General features: G+C 41.6%; 1 protein-coding gene across 2 annotated transcripts in view; it reads left to right on the forward strand.

Moving 5' to 3' along the window:
* Nucleotides 1-12372, forward strand: part of LOC126876341 (zinc finger protein chinmo) — a 77241-nt gene that overhangs the window by 17085 nt on the left and 47784 nt on the right. For both annotated transcript variants that reach the window (XM_050639180.1, XM_050639175.1), the window contains exon 2: nt 3596-3820. In XM_050639180.1, coding sequence (XP_050495137.1) covers nt 3703-3820 — 118 coding nt within the window. In that variant the 5' untranslated portion in view covers nt 3596-3702. The remainder of the gene's footprint in view (nt 1-3595; nt 3821-12372) is intronic.

Consider the following 12372-nt stretch of genomic DNA (forward strand, 5'->3'; position numbering starts at 1 on the left):
AGATACTTGAATAATTGAAAATTTTCCAAACGTTTCGCTCATAAACGTCTGACCATATATCCGTCTGAGCAATATCGGTCCATTCTACTTAAACGTTCCTTCGTAATACGGAAATTTTCTTCGTCAGTTTAGTAATCTTGCGTTCTCGTGGTGTATACACGTTAGTCGATGAATTGGACACATGAATGAATTGACACAGTACGAAGAGTGGATTCGCGCAATAAAGCTGTAACAAAATTCCTCATCGAAAGGCGTGATAGCAATAACGATAAAGCAATGAAGACGTTTCGAGTCTACGATTCGCGGCTTGTTTTCGTCTAACTGACTCGTATCATCGGAAGGGTTATTGTCAGACCAGAGAATGACGTGAGACGGTCATTTCGTTCCGATTCACTCAACCGCTCGTAAATTCTCTTCGTGACCTCGACTCGAACGCGTCCGTATGGTTGCGCGACTCAGCCGACGAATATACCACGGGGCGTAACTGCAATTTCAAGAACCGTGAACACCTTACGCCTTCTTTTGACGTTTCTCCTTCGCGAATCTTCTTTTAAAAAATCAGCCTCGTTACATAAGGCGTGGCACGCGTGTGCGTTGAAGAATGTCGTGTGCACACTTGTTCATCGAACTCTTTACGTAGCCGCTTCTGTTTGCCTTTCAAGTTTCGGCAGAGCCAAAGATAAATACTCATGGTCCTCGATGCTCGGTTTGGCGGTTCGAGCAGTCGATAAATTAATGGACAGTTTGTTACACCGCTCCAATCTCTGACTTCGAATAATTCGCCATGACGAGCTTGAAACGAAGGCTCTCCGATGCTTGTGTCAGGTGTGAAAGTAGCAAATTCTACACCTTGAAAATCGGATTCGTTGCGCTTCATTTTCGTAAACAGACGAATTCTGCTGAGTAACGCGGTCGTTTCGTAACCTAACCGTGCTAACGCGCCATTCAGATATCTTTAGGGACGTTAGATTCTTTTGTAGAATTCGCTGGATAGTAAGAAATATCGCTTAGAAACTTGTGATATTGGCCTACGATCGAAGAACTTGGAATCAAGCGATAATTTCGGAAGATAGTCACTTTTTCCCCTTTGATTTCTCCATTTTCAAGTTGTACGAGAGTTAACAGATATTTATTTGGAATTTTCCTGCCATTCTGTTATTATATGATAAATAAGCGACTAATATGAATATTTTGGCATTTAGAATTGCGAAAGATCGTTATCGGATTGTTGTTTTATATAAATTTTGTAATATTCTGCTCATATTTACATTCTGTTCCGTAACTTGGAATATATCATAACACGATCGCTGTGAAAACAAATGGGTTGAATTAGAAACATTTAGTAATGATCTTAGCCATAGACATAATTTTCAACTAATGTCTACCAAAACTTTTGAATATAAAGCTTGATAAAAAATCGCATCGTTCGATCAGATCGTCAGATTAATTAGATCGGAAGATTAAAATCGATCCTTCGAAGCGATCCTTCCCTTCAAAGCAGTCAGGGGAGAAGAAAAATCGAAAAGGCGTGGAGGATGCATCCGCGGCCGGTTCTGCATAGTTCACAGCCGATTAAACTTTCCGTGGGACAGTGACGTAATAGCGTGGCCGTGGTAACGAAGGCGACCGTGCAACCGTGATCCCTTCCACGCTCGCGGCGTTCTTGCCGAGTGGCGCCACGTTTCCGCGTTTCGTCCCTGGCACGTGTTAGATTAGAAAGTGGCGGGGATGCGTGATACCTTAGAAGCGTTAAAGGGGGATATATGGGATCGTAGTGGAACGACAAAGAGACAATGACAGGGAACGAGACGAAACCCTTTGAACGAGAAAGACAGCGATAGAAGGTGGCAAGGGGAATCCGGCGAAGATCAACCATGAACAAGCAGAAGAGAGAAACAGATAAATACTGAAAGAGATAGAAACTAGAAATGACAGAGAGAGCGAGAGAGAGAGAGAGAGAGAGAGAGAGAGAAAGAGAAAGAGGTACCACGCGAATTGAAGTTCTACTAGCCTTAAGCAATCTCTCCCCACCCCTCTTCGAAAAAGTCGAATCTTACTTCCCCTACTCCTGGACGTTTCTCCTTCGGTTCCTCTCCTCCCACCTACGCGACCTTCCCTCTTCTTCCACTCGTGCCTACCGCCACCCGGCCCCCCGAAAGTACACCGAACTCACACTATTTCGTCTAACCGCATTTGCATCGGCACCGATGACCCATATTCACGTTCTTTCCTCCGCGACACCACACCATCGACGTCTTCGATTCTCCTTCTCTCTTCTGCCACCGGTTCCATCTACTACTCGTACACACGTCGATCGCGTACGATCCTCCCGCGCGCGTACGTCGTCGTCGTCGTCGTCGTCGTCGTTGTCGTCGTCGTCGTCGGGGTCCTCACCGTCGTCGCGGCTATCTGTTCCTCTACCGCTCGCTACCAGTGAGTAGAAAGAAGATAGAGAAACGAGCACGCGTGCACGAGTAACGGAGAACGAGTCAGTGAGAGCGTACTTCACGGTGAAGGAGAGAAAGAGACACGCGACGACGGACAGTTACGCGTGATTCGTTCCTGCGAGTCGCGACGATGCGCGATGCAAGTCGGTGACTCGATTTCGGCCGGCTAAGACCAAGTTAACTCGGCCCAGTGTATACGCGACCAGTGTTCCGATACACTACGAGAGCATCACGCGGAGGGAACACGCGACTTTCGTTTCAGTTTCATCTTTCACTGCTTTGCCTGTCTCTTTGTTTTTTCTTCGTTCGCTCGTTCGTTATTCAAACGTACGCTTTGTAAATCAAAGTTATCCGGTTGCGTTTCGTAACGTTTCGTTGTACTGTGTTCGTGGCTCGAAACAGGGAGCATCAAGTAGAATCAGTGAGATCGAGGAACACTTCTGGAGGATCATGTGCCGCGTGAACACGTGTACGCGAGACCGGTGCGCAGAGTACTGCTGTCGCTCTGTTCAGTGAGTTCGAGCCAGCTCGTGACTCGTAAATCGGCAAAAGTGATTCGTACAATCGAGATACGAGCGTGTATCGTGTGATCCCGAAGTGGGTGTCGCAGATATTCGAAACGCGTACGGATTATCGCGAATGGTGCGCGATCATCGATGCATCGGTGTCCCTGTTGAGGCTGTATCGAGCGGATGGTAATACGGTCCTGAGCATCGGTAGGTTTCGCTCCGGCTTTTATCGCTCGTATCACGGAAATCCGGTTAGAACGTTCCATGACACGGTGTAGAGTACGAGCAACTCGCGGTTAGCCAACTGATTCGATTCGATGATTCGCATCCCCGGTTTGCTCCATCGATCTCTCGAGCTGGTGAATTACCCGTTGCCTTGACGATCGCTGGGTTACAGACTCGTCTATGGATCGTAATATTTCGTCGATAACACGATTGCTCTCGGATGGATATTGCGACTCGTATCGTGACACCGTGAACATTTCAAAGATTTGACGCGTATTCAATAGAGCTGTTATCGTAGACGACGGTTACGCTTTAAGATACTGCTGTAAATGTTTTGATACGTAGTGTTTTATACGCTGCTTTTATATGTATGAATTGTTGATGGTTTATAAAGGAAGATTGCTTTCTGTATAGTTGGACGAACTGTTGGGCACGAGCGCGATCAAGAAGGAAAATACCTACTTGAAGGTGGCAGAAACAGGGGTGGAGAAGGTCACGGGGTCGGGCCTAGGGGTGGCATCATGGACTCTCATCAGCAATTCTGTCTCAAGTGGAATAGTTTCGGTAGCAACCTAGCGACAGCGTTCTCGAATTTGTTCAAAAGCGAGAGTCTTACCGATGTCACCCTATTCTGCGAGGGTAAGTTCCACTCGTATATTACTTACAATTAACATGTTTATACTTGAGCGGGTATCTTAAAGATTCGGCAATTTCATCTACGTTATATATTATCACGATATCTCGTTATGTATAAAAGAGAATCTCGAGGATCCATAAAAACATGTCGCAACGACGATGCACGTACAATCGTCTTCGAAATCTTATACCTTCTTAAATCAAAGTTGTCACTGCACGCTTCGATAAATCGAGTATTAACTGTCAGTCGGTGTCGTTGAATCGTAAACGGCGCGTAATGGTATCAGTAAAGTTACATAATTTCAGAATACATAGACTACACTTTTGTTTTAACCCATATCCCGTATTCCACGCGATAAGAACCATCAACGAAATCTCTCGCGTAAGATACAAAGCAAAGATGGAAATTAAATAACCGGGTCTAAATCTAATTCGACTTTGCGATCATCCGTAAACCAACCGAGAGCTAAACGCGACTTCCACCAATCCATTTATCAATGTCGAGCCATTGCAGTGACGACGCGATATTCGAACAGCAATCACGTTTCCCTGGCTTATCAGTTAACAACAAAATCTAAAGATTGCTGAAAGAAACAATAGTTTTCGCACGTGGCCGGAAGCCTTTCGTACCTCCAATGTCTGACCAAAGCGACGCCATCACTCCTTGCGCGCGAACACGCTCTCACCTGCCGACCTCTGTGCAAACGTATGCAGGCGGTCACATGATTCGCGAGCCGGTGCACGTGTGCGGCTGCAGGCGAAGTGCAGCGGCGGCAGATTGGCCCGCCTCCTACCCCTGTTTCACCCAATCACGCGGGGCGAGTCACCACTCGCGCAGAGTCAGTCGGCGTGCATGCGAATCTCTGCCAGCCTTGCACATCGTTCTATGTATACACCGTATATACGTATACGTATCGTAGCAAGCGGATACACGCGCGTGCAGCGTGCTACTGGTGCGCGCGATTTCCCCCAGTGCGAATGCAACATTCTTACAGATTCGTCGCGCGAAACCGCAGTTCGCGGTGAGCCGCGGTGCAATCCACTCACGCTTGCATTGCGTCGTTCCTCGTGCGTGTCATACTCGTATCGTACTCGTATCGATCGCTACGATGCATCCGACTGATTGTTCGTGAATCTCGCCGAGAGTTTCTTCAAAAATTTCTACAGAATTTATGAAGAATTCGTCGGGGCGATTCGTAGAGAGTCTGCTTAGAAGTTCGCATGGGATTTGCAAAGAATTCGTGTAATTATGGGTATAATTCGTGGGAAAATATCGTGGAAGTTGTATAAAGAATTCATCGATTCGTAATCATAAAAATTCATGAAACCGGTAATTCCTAAAGAATCGATTAAAGAATTCGTATAAAACGGAGAAAATGAAGAATTCGTGGAATTATAGTTAAAAGATATATTCATAGAATGATCGATAAAGAATTTATAAAGAATTCGTTAAAAAGTCCGCTGGGTCGAAATAGGTATTTTATCTGTGCCTGGGGAATGAACGTTTCGATCGAGTGGATTGTTTTAATTTATCGCCACGCGTGTCCCGTTTATGCAGCCACAACAGAGTGGTTTCCGGTCCTAAAATAACAGACGCGGATATACATCTTAATTAATAATGAATCGCGTTGATGCAACGATATTTCGTCACTGTTCGCTGGTTTTGCTTCGAGCAGAATTCGTTTTGGAGTTTCTGTGATGCCTTGTCGTCGTAGCCTAATGCGATCGTCACATGATTGTTTAATGTGCATCGTGCAGGAAAAGTTATCGGTGTCTGATTTCGGTGATGCGTTAAATAAACACGTGTCTCGTGTGACGTAAATATTTGACACGACTGGATTAACATAATCGTTTAGAGTTCACTGCAACGATTTCCTCTATCTATATTACGTGTTATAAATTTAAGTATCGCGCTACGTTCTACGTATTGTATTCTATGCATCGAGCAAAAGAAGATAATAATATGGCTCCTGTTTAATTTGAATACCATTTGACTTCCTAAGTAATGCAGCCTATGCATCGAACAAAAGAAGACAATGAAATACTCGATGATACCTGCATACTTACACAGTTCGTATGTCAAATAGAAATGCGTCACGAGGGCAATCGTTATTGCACGATCTTGTTCATATTTACACTGCTAAAAATTGACTCACCGTGTGCAACGAGTTACACGCGGAGCGAAGACTACCGAGGCTTCGCGATTGCGACGTCAATAAATTTCGGCATAACTTATCAGCCACAATGATAACGCTGCTATAAGCCAACATACGAAACTGGATATTTCTTCCGTTATCAACTCTGCTGGATAAAAAAGAATGTGCAACTTTCGAGACTCGTGCTCGAGTTTCTTCTAATCTCCGATGTCATGCCCTCGTAAACATATTGATCAAGCAATTTATATGTACATACATTGAAATGATCCGAATCATCGGAATCTTGCGTGCATAACGTGTCACGCTGCATCGACGCTGCAGTACCGTTATAAATTCTATTGTCGAATACAAAAGTATGAGTGAGTGGATATTGGTGTCACACCGACTCAGACGCGGCTAACGGCGTTCTGTTAAATGCAGCACGTAGAGAAAGTTGTGAATTGACTAGATCGACCGATTAATCACTATCGCTCGCGAAGACCGCAGAACCGCTCGCTTAATTGGTTAGTTAGCCCACCAAGTGCCATCGTGCTGCTTTTTCCCCATGATGATCGTAAGAGCTATGTGGATCGATCGAAACGAGACTAGCTGCGCCTGGTCTTCTTTTATTTCTAGTGGTAACATAATCGATCGACTGTTGTGTGCTGGAAATTCTAATAGCGTGATATCACCCATAGATACTTGGTTTTCCAGGATTTCGTTTCAACGATCAGGAATTTGGGAAAGACTCTTTAGGAAAGTTGAAATTCTAAGAAAATTTGTATATATCCTCTATCGGATGTCATTAATTAGACGGATTTTTCTAATATTTCCTAATAGTTCACTATTTTCGTGAAATTAATGGATAGAATTGTTTGCTTTTGATTATCGATATTGACATCTTTGTGTGAAAAATGTCACTTATAGAAATTTTGTTGTACTCGTTAAGATTGTTTCGCTAAACGAATATCAGCGAAAGACGAGCCAAAAAGTGTAGTGGAAATAATAACACAGATCGTAATTAGTGGACATGCAGTGACCGATGAAATGGACAGTCTTCGTAAGAATCGCAATTACCCAATTACGTATCTTCTGACATATCGAACATGTAATCGAAATCGTTCCACCAATATCAATCTTCTTTGCTTCCCTCTGAACATCTCTACAAATTCATCTACATTTAGGCTATTTTTTCGCGACGAATTCTCAACATGCAACTCGCGTCAATGTCGACGTCGGACAGCTAAAGTCCAACCGCGCGATTCGCGATAACCTTCGCTGGCCCCGAAACGGGTGGACACTTCCGAAACGGACGTTTTTTACATTTGTACGCGACGCGATATGAATTTTTGTTCGCGCGTGCAACGATCTACCCGACTGTCCCTATTCCCCTTACGGTCTCGTTTCCTCCGACGAACGCTCGATTCTCCTTTTCTAACGCTTTCTCTCTAGTCCACACGCGCGCGTCCTGATTTCACGAAAACAGCCTCTAACGCGCTCTGCCTAGTGGAACAGTTTCTTTGAAACGAAGGGAAAGGAGAAGTTTCCTTTCCAGTCTCTCCCGTAGAGTTCTAACGAAGGTCGTAGGATCTGCTCGCCTCGTTGGGAAGGTGGACGAAAGTCGACGAAAATCCGTAGTCGCTCGTTCCTCCACTCCGATGGGGAGAAACAGGGAGGAGTAACTCGATGCTTTGTCGCCTGGAGTGTGGTCTTTCTGCTCGTGAAGCTAGAGAGGGTGAGAACCTAAAAGGGAGGTCGGTAGATGGGAAGGGTTCAAGGACGACGAAGTTTGCTGTCGAGGAAAAGGGAGGTAAGAACGTAGTAGCGTGCTCCAAAGATGAGATCGTGTGGTTGAGCAATGCGTATGCTCGTCTGGTTTAGATGTGTGCGCATGTACAAATGTGTGTTCGTATGTATACGTAAGTACATGTATGTATATATGCATATATGAATGTATGTTAGTATACATACACATATATGTGTTTGAAAAACTCGTAAGGAGATTTGCTTTACTTTTAGTATTTTACGTTATAAGACACGTATAATACGGTTGAAATAATAGATAAATAATAAAAATGCTTAGAAAATAAAAGCTGCGAGAAGCATATGATTTATATAATATACTAAATGATAACGTCGGCTGGTAATACTTATGGCTGACAGTGTATGTAAGAATATGTATGCGTATGTATGTCGATGCATATGTATACATATATACGTACCAGACTATGCGCACAGATGTATGTAATCGCTGGAAGGTCCAAAGGAAGACGAAAGTAGGTCTGGGTTACAGTTAGATCTAACAGTCTTCTTCACGGTCTTCTTCAACCGTATAGGCGATGCACACTGTTTCAAACGTATCGGCACGTGGTATACGCACTGGCACGCAGCACACGTATATTCGTATTTCTATATGTATAAATGCGTGGGACGTTGCGTATCTTTCGAGCTTGCAAGTAACTTGTGGTAGAATTTCTGATCGAAGTTGGAACATTGAACATAGGGATGGATTAGACGTGGAGTTAAGATAGCAGAATTAAGATTGTTATTCGCTTCGTTTTCTGATCCATTGTTATTATACTTTATACATTTGCTTTGCTTTATAACGTTGTTTGTTTTCTTTTCGATATAGCCTGTTTTAATAATGGGATTATTAATTGTTGTTTAGAAAATTAGTAAGTATGTAAACACTTGATACATCGAGTTTAGTTCACAAGCCACTTTGATCTATCCCATAAATCGAAAAACAAAGAACAATGATAACGTAAGAGACATTATTTTTTAGATGTACTGTGAAATCTCGTATTACTTGTGTCATCTTCTCGCAATAAATGAACTCGTGGAAGTAGATACCTAATCTATTTCCAGAATAGTGAATGTTAATCGCGTACATATTTAATGAAATTGAGAAACTGACTAGAGGTGAAGTTTGGTTTCTGGGAGGCTCGAATCAATATTGTAGAATCGAAAATAAATGTAGCGCATAAACGTATGGTTTATATTAGTATTGATTCAGCGTTGGAAGTTGCATAACATATCAAGGCGAAAGATAAGACTCGAGTACATAAATCTTTCGCCGTAAGAAATGTGTCAAGCACGAAGTAGGAACACGTGTATCTGCGATATGAAAATATTCGGGCAAAAATCGAGAAGAAAAGGAAAAAAAAAAGACGAATTACATACAAATCGAAATTTACAAGCGTTATCAACGAAACGCGAGAAAGTATGCTTGTGAGCTGTGTGCGCGCCCGCGCGATCAATCGCTTCTGTATATGTGTGTAACGTTACAAGATTATACGGAGTGTGCAAGCGACACGTGGAACGTTAGACCAGAAACATTCATATACCGTTTGTTAGTGTCCGAGCGGAACTATCCCGGACGCTGTCCTTAGATGCGAAAGACGGTTTCTTATGCGGCCATCGCGACCAAAATTCATTTGAATATGACCCAAATAATTGCATCTATTTGCATGTGATACGTGTGGCTTCTTAGAGTAAACGTTTAATAATTTTTCGTATTATTAGAAAACTAAGGAGGTTTCTTATATTGAGCAAAAGCTGCTTGTTTTAGCGACAGAATCTTCTCTTTTTTTTTACGCGATTATTCCTGGTAAAGATATCAATATTAAGCGAAGTCGTTTTAGCGCCGTCGAATATTTTCGCTCTGTTCTTCGTTGCTTTTTACGTGTTGTGAACCGTATAATATAAGGTCATGGCATAGTTTTATGTAAATATGCCATTACTGCTCCTCTTACGTTATTGTTACACGCAACGAACAAACAAGCCTTCTTTCGTTGTTATATATCTCAAAAAATATTATATTATTAAACATATATATAACGTTACCTACCCCCGCCCCCCCCCCCAAAAAAAAGAGAAGCGAATCTAAAAATCTGAAAAATATTCGATTTCAATCGTTTCTCGAGTGTAAGAAGCAAAAAGAATTCGAGTTAAGTTTTTTCCAAATCATGATTTTAACTAATTTATAACATCTATAAAGCAAACCAGTCATAATTTCATAATTATAAACCTCCTTCCACATCGTAAATCCATTAAAAACCTAAAATCCAGCAATCTTAGTCATTCTGAATATTCATAACACAATAATTTCCAACAGAGGAAATACATTAGCCGCGTATCGTTATTACGCGACACGAAATCTTTCCGCCAGATTATATTTCGGGCGTAGAGAGCGTGATTTGACCAAATCCACGACGCGACGTAGTCGCCGCGATACGAGCCGTTGTGGACGATTATCTTTCGAGATCAATCGTTGTTATTGGGTCACTGTGTTTAGTGCAACGCGATAACGCGTGGGCAGACACAGTTCCGAGCGGCAGCACGGTATCTGGGTGAAGCAAAAGGGTCGGCCATAAGCAGGAAATTAGGCCGTGTCGTTGGTTCGCCGCTGTATGTTGCAACCAGAACTCGAAGTGACGCACGCGGAAACACGCACAGATGCGTAGCCACCGTGCGTGGCTGCATGTGGACACGTCGTGAGAACGCGACACATCCTCTGTCCTATGAAATCCATATGTTTTACAAATTTTTATCCGCTATGAAATATCGCTTTTTGTTACTATACTGCGTTTTAGGCCTGGAAATGTTTGTTCCAGCGTGAAGCACGAGCTATATCAGCTTTTATTATTAGTGGATTCGACTTTATCGATAAATTTGCCGTTAGAAAGAGACAAAGTAGATTTATGTAATACTGTTTACGAATTGTAGCTATTCATGCGATGGTGATAATTGTTGTACGTATGTACGATTATGACAATCGCACGAACTAACCATTTCTCTGTTCCATAGAGTTTGCTAATGTTTGATCATGGAATTTCTTGGATGGTAGACAATTTTCGATTCTCTTGTAACGTGCTTATAATTTTTCTGAATATATTATAATTAGTTAGTCATCATCTTAAAGAAGGAAGTAATGTTCTAGGATGACTAATTCAGTAAACGGTATTTGCGTGCATAACATTACATTATCGTCAAGGTAAATTTCATTAATGTCGAACAGTTCCTGAGTTATACTTACATATTTATATAATTTATTTTAAAAGAAATATGGAAGACTGTTTGCAATATGGTGTTAAATTAGCGACAAGCTATACGAGTCTTTGGTAATTCGCATCTAATCGTCACTATTCAGGTTCTTCAGAATTCACGTTCATTGATCGCGTACGATACACGCACGCCTTCTAACCGTGCACAAAAATAAAATCAAACGCGCGTTATCTAGTCGATAAGGCTGTTCGAACGCAGGTACACTTCCGCTATTTGAATTTCGAACGGCGATTCAAAAATATAAAGAATTCTCGGTTGAACGTAACACGCTGTTGCTATTTTTATTCGCGAACATAAAGGGGTCTGTGTCCGGACTCTACGGTCCAAGCCGATTTTCTTCAGGAAAATCGTAGAGAATCGTCTAAATAAATACTTCCTATTATTCTGCGGGAAATATTCAAAATTTGCAGATATTTTTTAACCAAACAAGAAATATATTTTTTATTATTACGTTATCAATCTTGTTACATCTATTGGATCATTTTCTATCTCTAATTGCGTTTTTATTGTTGAAACATTTCTCAGCTTTGAAGAAAATATAAAGCAATCGTTGTTTTAATTATAATTTGATTCCAGATACGGAGAATACATATTTACTGTAAATTTTTAGCACTTTAGTGAAATTTATAGTATCCCACAACTATATTTGACAGTTTACTTGAGTCTTTAGTGGTTCATTGTCAAAGAGTCGAAATATTCAAAATCCTTTTCTTTGTTGAAACGAAACACATAAAGTTCATGTATTTATGTATTAAGTACTCAGCTTACTTAAATATATAACTGTATTAGTTTAAAAAATATAAAAAATATGAGAAATATTGGTTATCCGAGCAAAAAATAGAGATATGGAACGTAGTTTAGGAACGATCGCAAATCATGTATAGTCGAGTACAAAGAAGGTTTCAGAAACTCGATGTACGACCGATATAAAGGGGACAACCGAGAAATGGGGAGTGAACGTACTTGACTCGTAAACTCGAGAACTCAGTGAAGCAAAATATACTTCTTAGAGTCAAGGTTAGCTCTGATGCAACAGGATGCCGGCCATTGACATCGTACTCCGTCCTCTCATCAATTCCTACTCGTACACGCGCTAGTAATTCGCAAACTTTTCTGCGTCTTATTTATCTTTCCACGTTATTACGCACTAATTGAAAAGTCTTTTGACTATCAATGAATTGTAATATTTTAAACTTTCACGACGACACTACCTTTGGTACCTTTCACATTTGGATGAAGCCTTGTTTTCAAGATATTTTCTATAATTTCTATGTAGTTTTCGTGAAACTAATCACGAAATATGTAATCATTTTTTTAATGTAATTCTTTCTATTTTACTCAACAAAGAATATC

Source organism: Bombus huntii, chromosome 2 (genome assembly GCF_024542735.1).
Source record: "Bombus huntii isolate Logan2020A chromosome 2, iyBomHunt1.1, whole genome shotgun sequence".
Classification (NCBI taxonomy): domain Eukaryota; kingdom Metazoa; phylum Arthropoda; class Insecta; order Hymenoptera; family Apidae; genus Bombus; species Bombus huntii.